Source organism: Helicoverpa zea, chromosome 26 (assembly GCF_022581195.2).
Source record: "Helicoverpa zea isolate HzStark_Cry1AcR chromosome 26, ilHelZeax1.1, whole genome shotgun sequence".
Taxonomy (NCBI): Eukaryota; Metazoa; Arthropoda; class Insecta; order Lepidoptera; family Noctuidae; genus Helicoverpa; species Helicoverpa zea.
The window spans coordinates 4,797,994-4,821,908 of record NC_061477.1 but is presented as its reverse complement, the minus strand read 5'-3'; the positions used below and the strand labels follow the sequence as shown (position 1 = coordinate 4,821,908).

General features: G+C 36.3%; 2 protein-coding genes across 5 annotated transcripts in view; both read right to left on the bottom strand.

Moving 5' to 3' along the window:
• Positions 1-1,812, bottom strand: part of LOC124643061 (E3 ubiquitin-protein ligase CBL) — an 85,107-nt gene extending 83,295 nt beyond the window's left edge. Inside the window, exon 1 of one of the 3 annotated variants that reach the window (XM_047181899.1) lies at positions 1,045-1,812. In XM_047181899.1, the coding sequence (XP_047037855.1) occupies positions 1,045-1,586 (542 nt within the window). In that variant the 5' untranslated portion in view covers positions 1,587-1,812. The remainder of the gene's footprint in view (positions 1-1,044) is intronic. The other 2 variants (XM_047181900.1, XM_047181901.1) reach the window with 2 other exon arrangements.
• A 983-nt stretch (positions 1,813-2,795) lies between these two features.
• Positions 2,796-14,060, bottom strand: LOC124643000. Of its 2 annotated transcripts, none has more exons than XM_047181834.1 (3): positions 13,805-14,060; positions 3,548-4,440; positions 2,796-2,913 (listed from the first exon to the last, which is right to left on the bottom strand). In XM_047181834.1, exons 2-3 carry the CDS (start codon positions 4,438-4,440, stop codon positions 2,817-2,819), a joined length of 990 nt encoding a protein of 329 aa, XP_047037790.1. In that variant the 5' UTR covers positions 13,805-14,060; the 3' UTR covers positions 2,796-2,816. The 2 variants fall into 2 exon arrangements, with proteins under 2 accessions (XP_047037790.1, XP_047037789.1); XM_047181833.1 differs by lacking the exon at positions 13,805-14,060 and adding an exon at positions 6,378-6,476.
• Positions 14,061-23,915: the final 9,855 nt, after the last annotated feature.

The following is a 23,915-nucleotide window of genomic DNA, read 5'->3' as shown; positions in this document are numbered from 1 at the left end:
TGCAAAATACTTGATTGCAATTGAAAAGTTTAGTTGGTATGTACTGCATTATGTTAATCAATGATGGTTCTCATATTATAAGTAGCAGTACTTTTAGCTGTTGCAAGTATTTCCCAAGAAAGAAGGTGGATTAGCGAGTTGATTTTCTACATAGATAGATAGGAACACAAAATAAATATATTATCCTATAATATGGATACAGCTATTTTTACATGATTAACTCCATACCAACAGAGTTAAACCTTTAGATTTGATGATCTAAACCCTATTAACATGGTTTTTACATTTTCCATAGGAAAATATGACATATATAACTAGACTTTTCATGGAATTAGCTTTATTTGTAGTTATAAATAATGATTATTTTTTTATATTTTAATTTCTGTTTCCTTTGCTTTTTATACACACTGTCTACATCTCTTTTATTCTCTTTTTCCTTTCGCAGGTATGCTGGAAGAGATTTCTTAAGAAATAAGCATTACCTTTGTAAATTCTTTCTTTCCTGTCATCTTTCTCTATTATGTGTGTGTACAAAAATTTGTAAAATAAAATAAAATAAATAAAAAATAAATAATGATTAATGTACATAGGCAATGTTTTTAAATAAATTATTTTAAGGATAAACTGTGGAATGGGTTGAATTAAAATTGTTTTCATGATTTTGATTGTATTATTATTTTCAACCTTTTTGAATAATGTACATAAAAAGCTGTGTGGAGCATAGAAATTATGTGTTCATCACACATTTAGGAACACATTATTTGTTGTAGAGATAATTTATTGCACTAGCTATAGTTGTTGTTTAATTTAATGTCACAAACATAATCTGAAAAACTTTTTGCCAAATAAATATGCGAAACAGAACAAGTGTACCAAATAAGATGATTGCTTATTTAATGGTAAAAAACACTCACAACATTTTTTTTTTACATCTTACAATTTAACATAATTAAATATTCAAACTAATGCAAAGTTTGTCCTTCACCGGCTGTCTTAGATGTAAACTAGCGTAACTTAATTTGTATATTACATCAGTGATCTTACCTGTTTCCAAAGTTTGTTCTCCAGAAGTCGGCGGCGTCGCTCTTGGTGATGCGGAACTGATCGCCGGCGAACGTCCCGTTAGGGAACATCGCCTTCAGCTCGCTCAGCATGTGGCTGAACACCAAACTCAGCTTCGTCAAGTTACGTCTGTAGTGAGAGTTCTCGTCAAACATCTTCTCCTTTCCCTCTTTAAACAACTTTATAGCCTGCTTACATTTCCTTATCAAATTAATTATAAATATATTAAAATGTTCGTTGCTATTCAACGCCTGCATGTTGTCCTCGTACTTCGAGTATATCACACGCAAACGTTGGTACGTATCCGGCAGAATGTCCAGGATAAACGGCGGACTGTTTTTCAAATTCATCTTATGATGCTGACACAGTTTCACCACTTTATCCATCAACTTCCAAGTCTTATCCAATGTCCTTTTATCGGTCGCAAGTTTAGTAGGGCATACTGCATCCGAGAACGCCCCGTGTAACTTCGAAATTAACGAAGATATATTTTTCTGTTGTGATTTGTGACGAGGGGCCGCCATATTGAAGAGTCCAATGACATACAAATGAAAACAACGTTTTTTAACACGATGCTAAACTCAAAACACATGCATCACTTAATAATAATGTTGTAAAGCGCGTGTCTTCTCATTATCACATAATCGAACCACATTTACGACACAAATAACACACTATACAACGATCGACCACTGACACATCGGCGACGCGTATGACAATTTGACAAATACATGAATGAATGAACCGAGTGACAGAAAAGAAAATAGGTTGGTTTTGGAGGACGAGCTTGTGTTGCCATTTCCAACTTATTTTACCCATAGTTGTTGTTTTGGACTTCAATTTAACAAAATGACTAGTAAATTGATAAGCCGCAAGAACTGAATACCAATTTAATAATAGAATTATTATTTTATTCACTGTTAAGAAAATTTAATTCTTTGTAGACATTTATCATATCGTTAGAGAGAACTCGCATTATTTTACTGAAAAATCTAGCGTTTGTCATGGTGTAAGGAAGGGCGTAGGCCCAGTTGACTCATGTAGTCGGGTAAAAATAGACAGATTATATGAAAGAGTTGATCATTAAAAGAGTCGCAGAAAATAAATATTCTGGCGATATAAAACAAAAAATGCAATATGTATGCAGCTTGATTCTTGATGTTTATGTGTGCTAACTAATTATTACAATTGAATGTAATGTCCATTCAGTTTCTCTATTGAAATTGATTTCGATCAAAATTTCGTGTTCCGTGCCTTAGTTTCTTAGGAAAGTTATAGCTTTTACCCACAGACATTATTTTTACCCATATTTTGAAGATAATAATAATATGGTAACACTGACACCCATTGCGTTTTGATACTGCTTTGTAGCATCGCGTTTTGTTTCATAGATATCTTTGAAAGTTCGATTATCAATAGGATGTTATTAATAGATTTCTTTTACTTGTATTGAAAAAAAAGATACAATAATAGAATGTCATCATGACAATAAAATTCTACTAAACTAATTTAACATGTCATGCCATCTAGTGAGCGACTGCCTAGAACTTATATAATAGTTTTGTATTATGTTAGCAGATGGCGCTAGCAGTAACTCATCTGAGTTATTAATTCTTTCAACAATGCATAGATGGCACTGAAACAAGATTTGAACAGGAACGTTTATTTTCGTAGCGAAAAATAAAGTCATAGAATCCATTAATACGAAGACCGTGGTAATTAAAAGAAAGATAGTTATTTATGTATAAAATAGTTTATTCCTCCTCTTCTTCTTCGAAGGGCTCAGTAGTGGTAGTTGTTCGTTTCTTGGTCTTCCGCTTGCGGCTGTGCCTTTTGCCTTTCTTGGTGGTTCTGAAGGACAATAAAAAATATTTTATATAGTTTTTTTCAAAACAGACACATTTATTTAGTTATTTAAGTAACTAAGTCTTTTTTTGTTCAAAATGTTTTTTTTTTACTTTTATTTCCTATACCTACCTACATATTTATTTTAGCTATTTTCTGGTAATGTTTTTGGCTAAGTTTTATAACCCGCTATATAACAGTTCGTAATAAAATTGGGATAAGAGGCAGGAGGATAGTGACGATTTTAACAATTTCCTCTTAATAGCATTATGATCTTTATTATCAAGAGATTTTTAAATTAAATTCTGCCATTTTAAATTATAGGCACTTACAAGATAAAGGTGCATATCTGTCTATAGGTAGTTACTAAGGAATGATGTGATCAGAGTTGGTAGAATAGTACCTAAGTATCTACATCAGTGGATTTAGCATATTAGGCATGGGTTAAAATAGAACTTAATAACTAGGTATGTAACAAACCAACTTTAGTCCTAAATGTTTGCAGTTATAATAAAATATATCTACGCAAAAGAATACTGAAGAATGTAGGTAAGTTATGAAAGAGAGTTAGTTAAATACAAAAATATTTTATTTACAAACAATAACAACAGTTCAATTAGACACAAAACACGTAAATTACTTGTCAAATTCCGGACAAGGACTCTTTTCGAAAGCGTTGAATTTCAAAATGGCGCCCTTCACTCCAATAATGACATTATCAGCCGAATCCATGGCAAAAGAATTGACTCCTGTCACACTAAACGTGCCTAGATGTCTTGCACTGGAGTTTTCAGGGTCAACAACATACAAATTACTGTTCTCATCCATTGCAAAGACTTCATCTGAACGGGAGACGAAAACCCCTGTCATTTTATCGCTTGGCAAACCTTTAATTTTGATTGGAATGGAGTATCCACTCTTGAGGATATACGAAGTCTTGGTGGCCACGAAGTAAATATTATTCCTCGTATCAACAGTTAAGCCATGACCGTTCGGAATACCCGTGAACGTCTCCTGTTTCTGACCATCATTGGTAATCCTATGCACTCTGTTCTGCGGCCACGTAGCAATGTACATCGAACTACCATCACTGTTAACAGCAATATACATGACATCTTCACCTAAAGCTGTATACAGTTCTATCGAACCGTCATCCTTGTATTTATAGACACCGTTATCAGTGGCTAAATACACGATGTCATTGAGGTTATCGACGCAAGTAGACTGACCGAGTCCAGCTACTTTTATAACGTCAAATTCTCCACTTGGGCGTAGGACTTGCAGACTCATTTTCATTTCGTCGCTTATCAGAGTAAAATATATGTTCCCCGTCTTCCAATGGATGCTCATATCAGCTGGTATGCCAGACACGTTCTTTTGGTCTTCTAAACCGTAGTAGAAGTGGTTGAAATTTAGTATGTTGGCGCAGAATTGTTCTCTTGTTTTCTGCTGTTGGAGACTTAGTCTCGTCATTACTGGCTTTGAGCTGATTGCTGTCGCCAATGACAGCAAGACTAGCAGGACTTTCTCCATCTGAAATGAAATATGGAATCGTCATGTTTTGTTCAGTAGTTATAACTGTAGAAGCGGCTGCCTTCGCGTTTACTAATGCAATTAGGCATTATAGTAGTAAGTGGTAATGTAATGACTCGTAAATTGCAAATTAGTTAGAAAGCATTTACTATTAAATGTTTTATTGTTGTTTGGCTAATTTTCTTGGTAGTATAGGTTTTCTTTTCTATTTTAAAAGCACCCAAGGTCAAGTTTCGGCAATACCTACATACATTGTGAAGATATTTTCATGAGTGATAATATTGTAAGAACTATTTATTGGATACGACCTTGTTTACTAACAGATTCAGTTTCCGATGATTATTATTTAGATTCTTAGAAACATGCCTAGTAACATTATTGTATATTTGTATTTGCTTACAATTTCTATCTGATAATTGCCTTGATTATCGTTTGTTGTCATGGAAAGAAGACATACTTATAAACTAGATTATTTAGCTGTGATTTTGACCCACCTCAACATCATAATCATTGTAAGTTTTACATAGGACATAGGCCTTACTATGTCACTGTTGATGTATTTTAAATCTCTAGCATAGTCAGATGATGTATGTTTGTGTAGTTTAAACTTTTTCTACAACACATTGCTCTGTGAACATGGTAAGCGAAAATCTTAGTGAAATAGATGTGGTAAATACTTAACTTCTTATTACGTGCTTTTGAAAAATAAACAAGAATTTGTAAGTGTGGTATCATGAACGAAATAAACCTGAGACCTGAATAGTCTAAAGCTATCCTCCATGATTTCCTAACGTTAAAACAGAGATGTAGTAATAGAATTTCAATTATATACGTTGTTAATTTACCCAGGAGCGGCTTACTCGTGGAAAATTGTACTCATAATGTTTTCTCTTCCTTCGCTTAAGTTAAAGGTGGCATTACACTTATATCTTGGCCCTAGATTTCTTTTGTAACTTGCATTATAAGCATTTATTAAAAAAATTGTCTTTGGAATTGTTCACTAATACCTATACTTTGACTAGCTACCGCCAGTGGTTTCACCCGGTTGCAGTGGGAAGTGCTTAAGTAATTTATGCACCCAGATAAAAGCAACCTATAGCCTTCCTTGATAAATGGGCTATATAACCCTGGAAGATTTTTTTAAATCGTCTTAGTAGATCCTTATATGAGCGCATTCAAAGTCGAACAAACACCTGAGCTTTCTATTTTACCTCAATATAGATTTAATCATTGATATTGTCCACTACATATTTTTTGTAGAGACTCTTTCTTCATGAGATTAATATCTTCATGTTGTCCAAAGCGTTTCATAAAGTACTCAATATGTACCTACATTGGACCAAGATCTTTGCCAAATGTAAAGCCACCTTTACCTACGTAAGCACAAGAACTGAATTATATTTTAATAGATTCCTTTTTTGTGATCTTTGCGAAGAGGCAAGAAGCTTAAGTACATATACATAAAATATACTTAAAATTGATATTTTCCTAAATAATAATAGGCATGTACTTTCTTTTAAAGGAACCTATTTTGGCTACAGGGAACGTTTGTATGTTTTCAATAAGCTGAAGAGATTGTTTATAATATTTTCTTTGAACATACGCGATCGAAATTGATAAAAATAATGCGATTGCTAGTAAGTACCTACATAAACTCAGTATGTAAACGCGTATTTACAAAACCTAAATGCTGCAGGTGGGTATGAATTCCTACCAAACTCATGAATTCATTTACGTCACAATATTATCGAAATTCAGTGCCCATTTATTTTTAAACTGTCTCAATCAACTTACTCACTTTCACTCTAATTTACTTTTCCATTTTAAATTATTAGGCACATACACACAATAAGGTATCTTCAAATTGAAAAACACTGTCATATCAAAAGATTTCCTCCCGAACCCAGATTATTTACACCGAATTAACTATTACCAACCTTTGTTTACAGCCAAAAATCCCGTTATTGAAACACTCAGTTCACAACTGTATCACTCACACATTTCACTGTGAACTACCAGCGAACGTTCCATATCTCCTTATATATAACTAAATAATTATTTTGTTATCATACATTGTATAAACGTTTAAGTAAAACAATAACAGAGCGCAGAGCATTTAACTGGCTGGAGCCGCCACGAGAATTTGCAACAAATTAATAATGATAGCTCTCACAATTGGTTTTCTACCATATCGTTACCGTCGTACGTAGTCGTGATGGCCTAGTGGATAAAGGACCAACCTCAGAAGTATGAGTGTGTGGGTTCGTATGCAGATCAACAGGCAAGTGCACATGCAACTGTTATAAGTTTGTACCTACGTACTTTCTAAGTATATCTTGAACACCAATGACTGATCGTGAAGGACAACATCTCAAGGTAACCCAGACTGTAACGTTAAAATCACCAACCCGTATTGAGTCTGTCAAGTACCTAAGTCAATCCTTCTCTGTGTGAGGAGGGAGGTCTTTGCCTAGTAATGCGACGATGAAAAGGCTGAAAATTTATTAACAGAAAAATAAACTTGACGCACTTTTTCATTGTTTATTTCCGAAACTACTGGACCGGTATGAAAAATTCTTTCACTTTTGGGAAGCTAGATTATCCTCAGATAACAAAGGCTATATGTATATATTATTATTATCCGGGTACGGGCAGAAACTACGGGAAAACGACTAGTCGCTTATATGCAGTATCATGCGAGTATGAGCAGCGCTCTTCGATTTTCTGGAAGATCCAGTTGGTTCAATGCTCTCAGTAACAGAACATATTTCAACGATTATGTTCGTGATTAGTCAATCTGTAGAGGAAATACTTTGACAGTTACTTAATATTGTTTATTGTTTTGCTGAATTATTATGTGAGCTATCTTTTGGTGAAATCATTTTAGTTGGTTCCTTATCTGAAAGAGTGCTGGAAGTGTGTAACAATACAAGTAATTTGGGTACAAGTAATGACGTTTCTATTAAGTACTCAGGTAGGTAATTTTTTGTTCTTATGTGTATTTTTTGAACTCCTCTTGATTACTTCTAATACAAGTAGCAAGAAGTGAATATTTTTCTTTAAGCAATTGTTGATGGCGTTCAGAAATTTCGACGATCGTAATCAATGGTGAAGAAGCTAGGACCTTTAACATTTGTGAAAATCAAATGTCTAACTATCAAGGAGTACAAAACGATCGCCTGGTAACAAACGGATAAACGGTAACAAGGATCTTAGTAACAAGGTAAGTTTCTGCCATTGGAAACATAAACCAAAAAATAAAACCAAATAAAATAATATTGGCACGCCAAGTTGGGCAGAATATAACTAGAACTTTTAACCTCTGTAAGAACTGGTACCACCTATGTTCTATGCAAATAAATATTTCTATCTTTCTTCTTTAAAAATATAAGTCTTACAACCCCTCCCATTTTTCCTTTCCGTTTCATACCCATTTAACATTAACCTTCAATAATAATCTAAGTATCGACGCAAATTCATGATAAATGGATGTTACCTTCCAAGCCAAGCTAACTTTAATCATGTATTTGTCAGGCGAGGCCAGGTTTCATCAATAAGGAGCCCCTAACTTCGAGAATTACCAACAATAGGGTAGTTTAGCAGGTAGGCATATAAATTGCCGTAACTTAGCATAAACTGACGTAACTTATTATAACTTAGTATTTGCGGAGTAGTTACCTAGTTTAAGAGAGTTTGTTAAGACGTGTTCTTAATCTTTGATATAATGATTTCTGGTTTTATTGAGACTAGGGTAGATAACAAGGGTTTATCGTCCATCATTACCAGTCTTCTTGTTTTCCCTTGTCCCACTGCTGGGCACAGGCTTCTTCTCATATAGAGAAGAAATGAGCGTTAATCACTCCTCTTGCTCAAAGCGGGTTGGTGATTCCAAAGTTTAAAGTAAGTACCGGTTTTCCTTGACCTTTACTCAGTTTTTGGTGTTCAAGAAACACTTAGAAATGCTTATTACTGGCACTGCGAAAAGTTAAGTATTATACATAGATAGGTAGGTACAATATGATACAAAGTATTATCCCGGACTTAACTTACTTCATCCCTTATCATAACTAACTAAAAGCCTTCTTCCTACAATGAAAAATAACCCATCAAATAAAATAAAATTTCCATCGGCAACATTTTCAGTGTGACAAAAACTTATAACAGTCTTTTTAGAAAAATGTCGGCCCATTCATTTTATGGTTACATCTCGCATAAACTGTTCTTTTCATCATATAAGTAAGGTTTAGGGGACATCATTTTTCATCAGGCTATGTCAGGTACCTAATGAATGGATCTCAATCCACGCAACCTATAAAAATAAAATCAATCTTACCACTAAGGCCATAAGGGTGAATTTTGTGTAGCAAAGCACCTACATATTTCTATAACGTTATGTTGTCTAGCATACTTAGACCTGCCATAGTAGTAGATCAACTTTGAGTTTTTAAAACATCTTGAAGGTCAGACGGGTCTAACAAGATTGGTGGTCGGAAAATTGTGTTATGTTCAAAAGATGTTTTCCTAAAGTCAGGTCCATATTCGTCAATAGACGTTTCTCACTTAAGGTACCTGTTCAATAATTAATTTCTTAGACTCAATGTGTTAGTTGTTTTTCTCATCATTTCTCATCCACTTTATTTTTAAAGGTTCCCGTTTTTAATATTTAAACAATTCTGCATTTAAATCTAGATATCCTCCAGGATATCGTATATACTTATCTATACATATAAATATCATCTTGTTTGTTATATTTAAGTATTCTTCTACTACTATGCTTCGTTTCTTATGTACATTTTCCTTTAGCTTGACAAAAAGTGTTTACCTAAGTTGGAACGTAGGAACTTTAAAGACACCATTTTTAGGTAAAATGAAGAGAAAATTTTACATCGTAGACATAAAAATAAAAACCGTACCAAGGAATTCTAAACTGTACTCCATTCCACCACAATATGTTAACGAACTTTCCTTCTAATCTGAAATTCCTTACGCGAACACAAAAACCTAATGCGATTACATAATAATGTTAGAAGCCTTTGACAGAGGCCTGTTTTTGTGTAAACAGTAATATTGTGTTGGTCGGGTTCTAGAAACTTCGAGGAAACTGCACACACATGTGGGACTGCGGTAAGTAAGTTTGAAAACAAAAAAATGTTGAGGTTTTGTGCTTGAGTTTATTTATGAGCTTAAGTGTCAAGATGTAGTCTGTTCTTTTTTTAGATACTAAAGAATACCTATCTACAGTTACCTTGGTAACTGAAAATCATATCTGTTTGTTAGGCACCTCATGGTAAAAGGGTTAAACCGATTCGGACTGGTTTATTAACCTAACTTACCTAATGCGCCTGGCAACCTCTGACAGGGATGATCAATAAAATCTGTTTTGTATCGGACTGTCATTTTCCCATAATTTCTATTAATATGTACTTGCATAAAGACAGGATTATTTCATATCAAAACTCTTTTTTTATCTTACTGAGTTGGCGAATTCAGATTTTTAAAGCCAGCATTTCTTCATCATTAATCAATCATTAATGATTGACTCCGAAAGTATATACTCAACTTCGAAAAGTGATATTAAAGCCATGTTCTTGAAAAAAGGTTCTTTAACTGAACCACGTCGTTTTACAAACATTTCAAACACCCAATAAGCAGAAATTCTGACAATGAGAAATGATAACAATATACAATACGTTACTAGATCCCACGTGGGCGTCTTAACTTACAATAATTACCTTGGTATTACGATCTAAATATACTCTGTACACCCAATGGTCTTGAGACACGGTACGTATATCATGAATTTCCTTGATTCTGTCACTTTTGGTATTATTAGTAAGTTAACGGGCGCCAGATTAATAGGAGTAGGTACACTAAACGGCCATGAAATCAATATAACGTAGGTAAGTCTATCATTAAGAGATCTATTTGATTATAAATGCGGGACCGTTTAAAAAACTTTTGCTTTAGATCAAAATATCATGATTGCTTTGGGTAAGTGTAGGAGCCACAGACTTAGCTTAACATTCTATATTTTAAGCACGAAATTTCAAAGGTTGGTAACGATATGATAAAAATCCTGATTAAAATCAAGTCCTTTGTACTTTACAGTAACACGACACAACAGCTAATACTTAACAACAAAAAGTTGAGCCGATTTTAAGCTATCAACTAAATATAATGTCGGGACACCTTTTCACACACGGTCGGTTAGCCCCATGGTAAGTTATTAATTAACTTGTGTTATGGGTGCTAACACAACTGATACACTACATATAGCTACATATATACATATTTATAAATACATATTGTAACACCCAGACCACGGCCAACAAGCATGCTCATAACACAAATGTCGACCGAACCGGGAATCGAACCCGGGACCTCAGGTCCGGCAGTCCGGCATGGTGACCATTGCGCCATCGAGGTCGTTGTGAACTAAATACCGCATCTTATTAGTCAAGAACTGGTCCAGAGGCAAACAGACAATATATATGAAAGCAAACTCGTAACACCCCTCTTTTTGTGTCAATTGGAGTAGAGATTGTCGAAAACCTCAAAATCTTAAGAAAACACAACATTAAGTTAATCTTCATCTCCCCTTTATTGAAAACCTCATTCAATATAATTCCCCGACGAAATCAGAAACTTGATTTCCTCCATACAAAGTGAAACAAAATAGAAAAATACTATTTGAATATTCCACAAGTTTAGATTATTGCAGGATTTGAATGGAAAAATATAAGTTTTATTTATTTGTCCCGGGAATGGGGAATTGCTACGTACATCGGATTTGTTTCGAATGGGGGAAAGGGGGAAATGTATTTGTATGTATTCGTCAACTTTTCAAAATGGGGGTAGTTTTGTAAAGAGTGGGTTGAAGTTATTTTTGCGGCTGCATTGATGGAAGTTGTCAGTTGATTTGTTTTGGGTGTAAATATAGGTTGGTTTTTGTTAAATTATAAAGTCATATTTAGTCGAAATTAAGGTTTGAATAGTAGGGAATAGTTGTACAATAGTAGGCAATACTGTAACATATATATGTACTATACTGACTGATTATAATAGTGAGAACCTAATGAAGTACATCATTAGGGAGGCATTTTTGCAAGATCAATATAATTTCTTAGTGCAAGTGCTGTATGGTAAGTTAGTCCGTGACTTATGTCACTGGGTTACTAACACGATTCAAACTTATCTACCACTTGGTACTAAAAATTAAAAATATGAATGTCATTTACCAATTACAGCAACAACTACCAACATCAACTTTTGCGGTTAACCAGCCCGCCGACATTTTTACACCAATAATAATAGATAGAGTACTGATTGAATAACATAAGGTACTTAAATATTTATGAATCCTTAACTAATTGGCTTCTACTACAGCAAAATTAAATTTACATGACTAAACTTCACCTCAGCTTATTGACACCGTTTTCAATCAATCTTAAGTATATTCAATTATTCCAAAATTCTTGCATAAGACAACATAAGTTGGTAATATACTACAAATCATCGACCATAGAGGACGGAACAAGTTATGAACTTTTGAACTAGAACGATGATAGAAAGAATAGTTTTTAGTTCTTATAAGTTTAGCTTTTGTTTCGTTGATAGAGATAGGAATCTTGAAGATGACGGAGTTTGTAAAGTTAGTGTAAGAGATTTTAAGATCTGTATTGTTAGATTATTTTGTAGGGACTAAGGTCACAAAGGACTACGGTAAGGTGGTTGGTATGTAATCTATATAAATAAAAATGAATTGTTGTTCGTTAGTCTGATTAAAACTCGAGAACGGCTGGGCCGATTCAGCTGATTTTGGTTTTAAAATAATTGTAGAGGTCCAGGGAAGGTTTGAACGATACGAAGTTCGCGGGATCAGCTAGTTGTAAACAAATGTGGAGTTTATTAAAACATAATGAACATAATACAGGTATTTCGAAAGTCTGGTGCGCAAAATTGGTTTTTCGTCAATTAAATTTCAGTTCAAATAATGTTTTATGTACTATTTCCTACGTAGATGTTGACTCTGAATCAGGTCTGATTATGATAGATGATCATCTGCCAAGCTCTAGCTAATTAGACTAACGTGCCAAGGTTTTTAGGGTATTAGGTTTAGTAATAGCCCGAGTGTTAGAGGTTTTCATTAGTGATAAAATACTTAAGTGACTTCTAGTAGTACTGGCATCTTTTTTAATTCTAGTTTGTTGCTTTTCTGTAGACGTTGTCATGTTGTTATTACGTGAGAAGGAAGTTCTTAAGTCCGATGTGTTTTTTTACTTGCAAAGTTAAGCTACACTCACATTCTTCTTCGACATATTTAATCCATCTCATCCAACATGACTTTCACATCCTAACCTTAATATCAATATCTACATAGAATCTAAAGCAATCGATTACCGTTTCCGCTCCCGCTACCTCTTATGCCTCGTGTCCGCAACTTCGTAACGGTGTGTTTGCGATGTAGCCGCGACTTTCTGGCGCCAAACGGCGCGAGCGCAAGCGGATACGAACGTTTTAATATGGATTAGATATTTTGACTTTGATCTGTTTTTTTTTTTCTTATTTCTAATTGGGTATTTTAGGATTTTTAATTTATGGGACATTGCGGTTAAATATATTGAGATAGAAAATTAAAAAATATAGATTGTCAGGAGAAGGATAGACGAGACTCAGGATATGCTTATATTTTTCTATAGAAAGATAAGTAGATCGGAGAGATGAGGAAAAATCAAACAGAATTCCTAGTATGACTTAAGAACGTTAGAACTGTCCTTATTTTGTCGATCACGTTTGAATCCCTTTTTTCATTGGAATTTGTCCTGGAATAATTTCATTAGATACTTACTCCAATAATCCATCTAACAATAATGTATTGTAATTTAAATAAAAAACCTTATTATTTTTTTGGAAATTCTGGATTACTTTTATTACTCCTAAATTTACCACAGCCACTTTAAAAACCCAACAATAACAAGACAAGAGTTTTAAAATAAAAAATCACGGCATATCCACACTAAACTAGACGAGAAACCAACAAAAAATCTAGTAGAATTTGCGTAGGTGTCGCCAAATAAGGCCAAATCTTTGTTACGAGTCGCGCCAACATATACACTATGTTATAGGTATATTAATATTTGAACTATTGTGAGGTCAACTCTCAGTTGTTAGTTCTTTACTGTTTAATTTAACTACCTCGTTAAATAGGTGTCGAAAATGTAAAATAAAATATTAATTATAGATTAAGTTGTAGAAATCAAGTAAAAGTGAAAGAAGTTTTTACTTTGTCTCAGTTATTGATGTGAACACCCTTAGAGTTAAGTACTATAGAAAGGTAGTTTAGAAAAGTTACATCGATACTTACCTGACCTAGAATCGAATCCACTCGTTCTTGGCAATTTTATTAAACGTAGGTATAAGTAGGTGTAACTACCTCAGCACTATATTACATTGAGCTAAGGTACCACAAAACAGACCTCTTTTCACAATAACGTTATTCAATTAAAGTTGATAAATTCAATGACCACTAACAAACTGGGGCGCGATGAACTGATTCTACTAATTTTACTTAAGAGACATACGATTCACATCCGACTGAGATCCAATCACGACTCAATTACGACTGAAGCGTATGTAGCATTCCGCTGTTTTTTCTTTTAAATAAATGTTTTTATCAATTTCTGTGATTCAATAATGAGTCATATTATCTGCAAATGATTTACGATTGCACGATGATTATAGAGCAGACTATCTTATAGACCAAATGGCAGAACAATGACAAACCAATCGAATGTCATTGGAATACGATTGGTCTTAAATTAGTAGCAGAATGCCCGCTAGAGTTAAAACTACTATTGCGATTCAATTGTTATTCAATTTTCACATTATTAACTTAGTAGAATCGGGCGCCTTAATTTAAATCTACAATATAACATAAGCGATAATCAGCAAATGAAAACCATGAATAATTGCACAAAACCTATGATTAATCACGGTAGCCCCGATAACCGAAATCAGTCGATCAGTTTTGCTTATGTGTCATAATAAATTAAAGTATTCCATAATCATGCTGAATCGATTCAAAATAAGTTATCTTCAAAAGTTTAATGATGTTTAAAAGTTTAATGTTTTTCGATGATCTTCCTCTGGAATATTTTGTTTTGTAATTTTGAAGTTATCTAGAGTGTCATCTTGCATCGGCCAATATATCTATAATGTTGACCACCCTTTGTAAAAGCTTTTAATTATTTTTGGAAATATTCAGTAATTAGAGAATTTTCAAACCCTTGAAAATGTCCTTTAAATACTATGAGGATCAGCCTGTACAATACCTACCATTTCATTTACATAACTACACACCTCTCCTTACTTATGACTGAATCCTAAGATTAACGCATCATTTGCTTCCAATATTGTTCGGATCATCATGCCATCTTGTAAATACCTACAAACGCCTATAAAAAAAATTCTGGCAGTGTACAAATAAAATGAATTTAAAACAGAATCTCGCTGAATGTGTTAACGCTGAAAGAGATCCTAATAAGATAGCTAATATATTTAAAGATCACTTTAAGGTAAGCTCTCGTGTGTCTCCTGACTCTCTGGAATTGACAAAACGCTATCAGCCAGATATAGATACTGATACCATTATGCAAGTAAAAACAAAAGATGTTAAGAGTATTATTGACAACATGACTCGAGGTAAATCGCCTGGGCATGACAGCCTGAGTGTTGAACATCTTCGGCATGCGGGATGCCATTTGCCAAGGGTTTTAGCCATGTTTTTCTCCCTATGTGTTAGTCACAGGTATCTTCCACGGGACCTCATGAGAACAATAGTGGTACCTATAGTTAAATGTAAAACCGCAGATATAGGTGATAAGAGTAATTATCGTCCCATCTCTCTGGCTACGATCCTAGCTAAAGTACTGGATAATATTATTAATATACATTTAAGAAAGACGATAAATCTACATCACGCGCAATTCGGCTTCCAACCGGGCTTATCAACTGAGAGTGCCATTCTTTGCTTGAAGCACACGGTTAGGTATTATTTGGATCGTAGGACACCAGTTTACGCTTGCTTTTTAGATTTGTCCAAAGCGTTTGATCTAGTTTGTTATGGGGTCCTGTGGGATAAACTGCGTGAACAAAATGTACCTACAGAACTTGTGGAGATATTAAAATTCTGGTATGGTAATCAATTAAATGCTGTGAAATGGGCAAATTGCTTATCTGAAGAGTACAGACTGGAGTGTGGTGTGAGGCAAGGGGGGATTTCCTCACCCACTCTTTTCAATATTTACATGGACGACCTGATTGGTGAGCTCAGCAGCATGCATGCGGGCTGTCACATTGATGGTGTGGCTGTAAATAATATAAGTTATGCCGATGACATGGTGCTGCTGAGCCCATCAATTGGGGCTCTCCGCAACCTATTAAAAGTCTGTGAGCGGTATGCCGAGTGTCATGGCCTCATGTACAATGTGACCAAGAGTGAGTGTATATTTTTCGGCCTAGGTGATAAAACCTTGCATGAACCTCCACCTATTTGTCTCAATGGTTCTCCTCTTACTCGAGTGAACAAATTTAAATATCTTGGGCATATTGTCACCGATGACCTTAAGGACAATGAAGATATCGAACGTGAGCGCAGGGCGCTGGCTGTCCGGGGGAACATGTTGGCTCGCAGGTTTGCTCGTTGTACGGTGCAAGTCAAGTTAGCGCTATTTAAAGCTTATTGTCAATCGTTTTACACCAGCAGCCTGTGGGTCAATTATACTCAAAGGGCATACAGCGCTCTGCGCGTACAATATAATAATGTACTCAGGATGTTGTTGAGATTGCCGCGGTTCTGTAGTGCGTCCTCGATGTTTGCCGAAGCACGCATAGATGATTTCTATGCATTAAGACGCAAGCGTGTGGCATCGATGCTGGCCAGAGTGCGCGGTAGTAGCAACGACATCTTGAAAATAGTGGCAAGTAAATATCAGTGTCCGATACACTCGCTCTGGGTGAAAATAGTAGTTGGGACAGTAAAATAAATTGACATGTTTAAAGTACCTACTAACATAGTTTATAAGTCTATTGTTACTAACCATTATGGATCTATGTTATCTGATTAAATAAATTATTATTTGTATGTCTCTTTCTGACCTCGGGACTACAGAGTCCCGGATTTTTGGAAGGCGAACGTGGGGCCGAAGCCAACACGCTGAAGCCCTTTTGAGACAACTTTAATGAAATGGTAACACAAAACCGACGATTATCCCTGTATACACTATAGAAATGTACCCAAGGACAATCCCCGGTTCTGTGCTAAACTATTGCTAACTATGGATGAAAACTACTTAGGCTATTGTGATGGGATGCTAATGGACTAGGAATGGGGAAACTACGGGAACTATGGCACCTGCCGATGACAATGTATTAAATACATGTTAAAATGGCAGGTGGAGACTCGCCAACTCACTTACTGGGCCCCCGGGAATCAGTCACTGAAAAGCAACAAGAGGGCAACAGGGACATGAGCGGCTGAGAAGGGTGAGGATACCTCGGCGGACTTTAAACGCAGATCACGCGCTCCCTGTGGGTCCAGCATCACCGGCCCACTCGCCACTTACCACGAGGCACCTACCCTCCGAGCAGGACTAACCTTGCTCTAGCGACTCCACTCTGACCGGCCGATGAAGGCAAGCCAAGAGGCGGGAGACCTATCCCCCGTCATGCTTCACTCCGGCAAGCCGGAGATGGGGGACAGTATACTCTCCCTGGAGCACTCGGATATATAGCCCCGCGGGGTCGCTACTCCCCGTCATCCGCCTCAGATGCCCTGCGGGGTTAAAAATTATTATTATTATTATATTATTATTTAAGGTATATACTTTTTTGTCTCCCTTTGAGGGGTAATCAAACTCCAACCACACGGGCCGTAGCCAAGCGTGATTGGTGGGTTATGTAATGGAGTATGTAGACGATACAGATGTTGTTGTCAAGAATTTTCTAGTGATGCGGCAGGTGTTCAATATAACAGCTTTCTGGATGATGTGTGATGTGTATAGCGGGATCTGCAGGATTTCAAGACTGCGTTGCAAGCTTTTGGGGATTATCCCTGTTGAAGATATTACTATTGGAACTATGTGTATGGTTTGTGCTTGCCACTGACGTTTAAGTTCAATGGCTAAGTCTTGATATTTGGTTAATTTATCGGCTATTGTGGATTGAATATTATGGGTATTCGGGATGGCAATGTCAATTAAATATGCGGTTTTGTTGGTTTTATCAAATAGTGTAATGTCTGGTCTATTGAAATGTATAGTCTTGTCGGTGATAATGGTTCTATCCCAATAAATGCGGTGGCTGTTGTTTTCTAATATTGTGTCTGGTTTGTATTTATAGTATGCGGTTTTCTTTTGTATAAAATTAAATTTATGTGCAAGGTGTTGGTGTACGATGGACGCTACCTGGTCATGCCGATGCTTATAATCAGTTTGCGCGAGAGCTCTGCAGGCAGACGTTATATGTTGTATTGTTTCTGAGCTGGAGTGGCAATGTCGGCATGTGTCAGTAGGAAGGTTCGGGATGCGTATAATGTATTTTTGATAATTTCTGGTGTCAATAACTTGGTCTTGGATCGCCATCATGAAGGCCTCCGTCTCTGGGAACAGCTCTCCACGTTGCAGCCAGGCGTTCGACGCATTCTTGTCGACATGTGGTTGCTGCAGATCGTGGTAGTGCCGTCCATGCAGGGACTTCTGCCTCCACGTGGCGATCTTTTCCTTGTTATCAACAATTTTTTCATTTTTTTGCAGGTTCCGGTCAGCTAGGTTTAGTGGTGTAAGGCGATTGTCAGCTAGTGTTATGAGTTCATGAAGTGTAGAGTGTTGTGCATGTTGGTAAAAATACTGTCTTAAATTCGTAATTTGTTTATTATGCAGGTTGACTACGTCTATTATTCCTCGTCCACCTTCACGTCTAGAGAGAGTCATTCGTTGTACGCAGGATCTTGGGTGATGTTTACGATGAGCTGTGAGAGTAGTGTTTATAAGGCGTTGTAGGTTAAGCAGGTCGCCTTGGGACCAGTTTATTATACCAAACGAATAAGTAAGCACGGGGATAGCATAACTGTTGATGGCTTTAGAGGTGTTGCGGGAATTTAACTGAGATCGAAATAGAATATTAAGGCGGTGTTTAAATTTCTTCTTTAGACTTTCTTTTGTCTCCTTCTGATTGATTTGCTTCGCTTGTTGGAAGCCTAAATATTTGTACGCGGCGTTTGGTTCTAGAGGTTCAATTACATTTCCTGAGTCTAATGTATAACTGTTCTGAGTAATTTTGCCATTATTTAGAGAGAAGGTCTTACATTTGTCTATTCCGAATTCCATATGGATATCGTTAGGATTGTGTTATGTCTGCCAGACGATGTAATGATTGTGTAGTGTCACTGAGTAGTTTTATGTCATCCATGTACATGAGGTGTGTAAGGATTGTGTGTTTGTGCTCTGTTTTGATGGTGTATCCGAGTTGTGATTTATTTAGAATATGTGAGAGTGGATTCAGCGCAAGGCAAAACCATAGAGGGCTAAGAGCATCTCCTTGGAAGATGCCCCTTCGTATTGGAATTTCGGATGTTACAGTATTCGAGTGTCCTATTGTTTTTAATATGGTGGACCAGTGCTGCATCGACTTTTCTAGAAATTCTATTACTTGTGGGTGTACCTTGTATCTTTGAAGAATATTTAAAAGCCAGCTGTGTGGAACCGAATCAAAAGCTTTCCTATAATCGATGTACATAGTATTAATGTTTTTCTTATTGCTAATGGCTGCTTTCATTGCTACGGAGTCTATAATAAGTTGTTCTTTGCAGCCCTGGCTACTTTTACGGCAACCCTTTTGTTCCTCAGCTAGAATATTATTGTTCTTAGTGGTGTGGTCGTGTAATAGTTCAGCTATACATCCTGTAAGTATTTTGTAAATAGTTTGCAAGCAGGTTATTGGACGATATTTTGCCGGGTTACGATAGTCGTTGTCGTCTTTCGGGATCATGTATGTAAGGCCTTGTGTAATGAAATGTGGCATGGAGTTTGGTGTCTGTATGAAATTGTTAATATGGTTGTGAAGTAGAGGGTGTGTTGTTGTCAGTTTCTTGTACCAGTAGTTATGAATTTGATCACTACCAGGTGCCTTCCAATTGTGGGCTTTATTAAGCACTCTTATAAACACATCAACTGGTATGTATTCAAATTGCATTGGTGTTATTGAATCAATTATATCAGTATCTGCCTGCAGCCATTCAGCTTCTGTATTGTCTTACTGGCTCTGACCAGATCGCTGACCAAAACCTATGTAATTCATCCGCGCTTGGTGCTGTTGTCTCTCGTGTGTCTCTATTTGTGACGCGTTGTGTGTTCGATGATAAAGTTCTGTAAAACTGTTTTTCGCGCACTTTCGCGTTTTTCGTGTTTGCGCGCACGACTTGTACCTGGGGCGGGTGCAGGTTCAGTGGCGAGTGCCTCCTGCACAACATCCTCAGGCGTAGGCGTATCAGATGATACCTGTTGTTGAAAGACTGTTTTTTCGTTTGAACTAATTGTGGAAGGGGAAGACGATAGTGAAGGGACATAAGAAGCGGTGCTTGGACTGAATGGTTCTATTGGGCTATTTATCCTATCTACTTCTTCATCGGCTGTAGCATATTGAATGGTGGGAGCCCGCCTGCTCAACTCCTCACCACTGACGGATCGCATGCTGAGACACCCAGCGTCAGCTCCAGGTGTGCCCCGGCGATCGCCCCCGGGCCGCGGCCCTATACGTTTCTTCTTGGATCTAGTTTCCATATTGGAGGGGTTGGTTTGGGACCGTTAGTTGGAAGGGTTCGTCAAGGTGTTAGTGACTTTTAAGTTTGTACCTCCTGCTTTTATTGCAGGGTTGGGTCTAGCTATTCCGACCTCTATATTAATTGCTCATGTCTCCTCTAAGCCCCCCCACCACGTCAAGGTGGCCCCATGGGGGGGATATTATTATTATTATTATAAACCAACTACGCCCTAATAAACCAACAAATTAACTAAAGCCATACCAAATTATAAAACCGGTCAACAGTAACGCAATTCTACTGGAACAAGTAAATTAATAATCGAATTACCATCAATGGGAACGCAAAGCTACAAATTTGACGATAGCCACGGCATTAACAATGACAGAACGATTATTAAGCTATATCAGTTCTAGCAGATTAATATTGAGCTGCAGTTCACAGTTTCATTATTTCTGACTTTAGGATTTGTTGGTCAATTCATTTGTTGACATAATAGTAAATTTCTTTAATTAACTTGATCAATAGATATTTACAACACAAAAAGAAAACTATCCTAGTAGAACAATAAAAAAACTAAAATATATACACTATATCTAAAAGGCGTCAAAAAATTCATCCCCATCGCTGTCAACTGGGAGCGTACCCAAGAGGCTGGCAGCATTACCTCGTTGGATGGCCATGCTGATCCTTTGTCCGAGGTAATAGCCAGCCTTTTGGTCACGAGAAGCGTCAACCAGCCGCCTAGACAGGTCTTTAAATAGGGTATGCCGGGGTTTCAACCCCAAACGGTTCGAAAATATAGTTGCCGACAAGGCCACTATATTTCCGCCGCTTGAGGTTCTCCGCGGCGAACAGCGGCAGCAGCGGCACAGCACGCAGAACTTGGAAGATGCTACCCATCTTCCAAGGGAATAAAGACATGCCGTCTAGTCTCTTACCGTCGTCGCGTGCCAGGCCATTTGGTTCCAGTACAGCTGGCACCCCGACGGCAACAAGAGCCCGACGAATAATGTCGTTGATATTTGCGTGCCGCGCAATACGGCCCGCACTACGGCTGCACGACAGGCCGTGGTGTCCGAGGCTGGTGACAGCCTCACCACATTGGCAGCGATGAGGGGAGCAGCATGGTGCTCCTATACGTAAACAATAACATAATTATGTTTAATAGAACTAGACAGAACTAGCCCTTACTTACTAATACTTTCTTATTTACTTCCTTAAGTTCTCCCCTATGCACTTCTTAATGTACTGTCCTTTGTTGGTACTCCCTTAGGACTGTTTCATTCCAGAAATTAATTCGGTACTAATATGACAAACTAAGCGTTCACTATATCGAATGCACACATTACAACGATCAGATTTGCGGCAGGTCTAAGAGCGGCTAAAAAGTTTAATTGGATTCACGATTACCTTCAAAATAAACTATCAACCAACTATCGGTCAACAGTGTGCGGGAGCTCTAACTTTAGATGTACCATGGATTTGATTATAAATCAAATAAGAAAGACAACTTTTCAGATATCAAAGCTAAATTTTACAATTAAACACCTAAAGAGATTCAACGATAAAATTCGTCGACAATCTCTTAAACTCTCCGATTTTAAACAGGATCGATAAATCGTTTCGGCCGACACCCGAAGAACTTGACTTGTAAACTTTCACCATAGAGTTTGCGTTGCGGCGGAACTTTTAGCGGGTCGTTAATGTAATGTGCCCTGAAGAATTACAAGCCCGACATTCTTAGTCTGTGTTGTATGTAAACTGTTAACATTTGAGCCTTTGCTCTCTGATGTATGGGGTAAAAGGTATTTCGTTTACGACTGTACGTTTGTTTGTTAAGTTTAGCGGAAGAATCTTTGGTTTATAATGGAATATGTTTATTGCTAGTGTTGTGTTTGTTTTAAATGACATTGAAAATAACGTTGGTAAAATTTACATTCAAAAGTGTTAGATTATTATTATTCAGGTACTTGTGCAATATAACTGTAAAGTTCTGTATATTCTGTTTATATATATTTAGATATATAATTAGAAGTATCTTAATATATATAAACAGTGAAAGACCTAGGTCTTTGACAAAAGGAAATAATGAAAACCAAAACAAAGAAAATACACACGTATGTAATTGAGAGCTAATGCACAAAAAAATGTGACAGACATCGATCGAAAATTACATAGAAAATGGTCTCAACAAACAACCTGACATACAAAAATATACTCCAGAGCAAAACGTAACTCGATTCACAATACAAATTAAATCTTAGTAAAAATATATCGCACGAAATAAACAGAGAGAGATAACCTATAAAGAACAACGCCTGAAACTTCGGCACTTCAGTATTACTTGACATTAAAGATTTTACTAACAACAACACAACTATGATAGGAACACTCATTATTAACAAAATAGAAGTCAATCTTAAAGCAGAAAGTAATTTCCCTGATACATTTACAATTCCCATCAAAAATTCGTAAATCTCAATGACAGTTAAAGAGAGTGTAGAAAATAACATGATCTGTTTCATAGTGTACAATTTCTCACCATTTCTGAATAAGAATACTCTTAAAAATACGATCCAGGATAAACAGCCTGTTGTGAATGTTATAACCAGATCCAAAGAAGAGTATGTTTCTTCTAAAACGGAGCTCAAAAATGGTATGTCTTGAGTCAAAGCTGAGTTGGCGAAAGTAAGGCATAGTACGTGGTAGTATCCTGATACAATATGTTGTAATGAAAGTTTTCGAAACAATTCTTCTGGGAATTTTGAGAATACAGCAGTGTATATGAACAGTGCAGCTATGCAAATGGACAGTGCTGTGAAACACCAAGGATATATGAAAGTAACTTCAGCTGGAAGTGTTATATTCATTCCGTGATAATCATATTCCTCTTCAATCATTGTTGTGTTTACCACATCTTCGTATAAAGTATATTCTTGTTCTGTTGTATCGTTCCATGTTTCTGTTGTATCGTTCCATGTTTCTGTTGTATAATCTACCATTTTGACAATATCCTTTTTATTAGTAGTTAGTTAATCACTGAAACTTTTCACATCAAATTTTTCACTTACGTTAATTGACATTGGTTACATTTTAATAGTTTGTTGTATTTTCGTTAACTGTATAAAACCTGACATTGGCCAGTTTTTGGTTAATATCAATGCGTGCGGTTATTACAAAAACATTAGTTAGACTACTTTTAAAATAACTAGCAGAATTGATAAGAGTATTCATTTAATCAGCATACAAGTTAATTTGATAACGCTCATTACTGTTGTTGTAGTTAAAACTTTTTGCTACTTAATTTATGTTTATAGTAAAAGGTTTTGGTTTGTTATCATTTGCAGTATTCATAGAATAATTAATTTATCGGTGTTAACTTTGTTCTGTGCTGTTGGCTTTATTCCACGTTACATACTAGGTACACTTTGAAGCCTATACGTAGATCAAACTCAAACTCAAACTCAATTTTTTTTTATTTCAAATAGGCCTATGAAAGCTCTTTCGAAACGTCAAAGTTAGGTGCACGGTTCCAAAGAGTTGGTCTCATGGAGAAGAACCGGCAAGAAACTCCATGGACACTCTTTTTAAAAGAAAATAAAAATAATTACAAACATACAGTTTTCTATCTAGTCCTGAGAATGTTATACAATCCAAA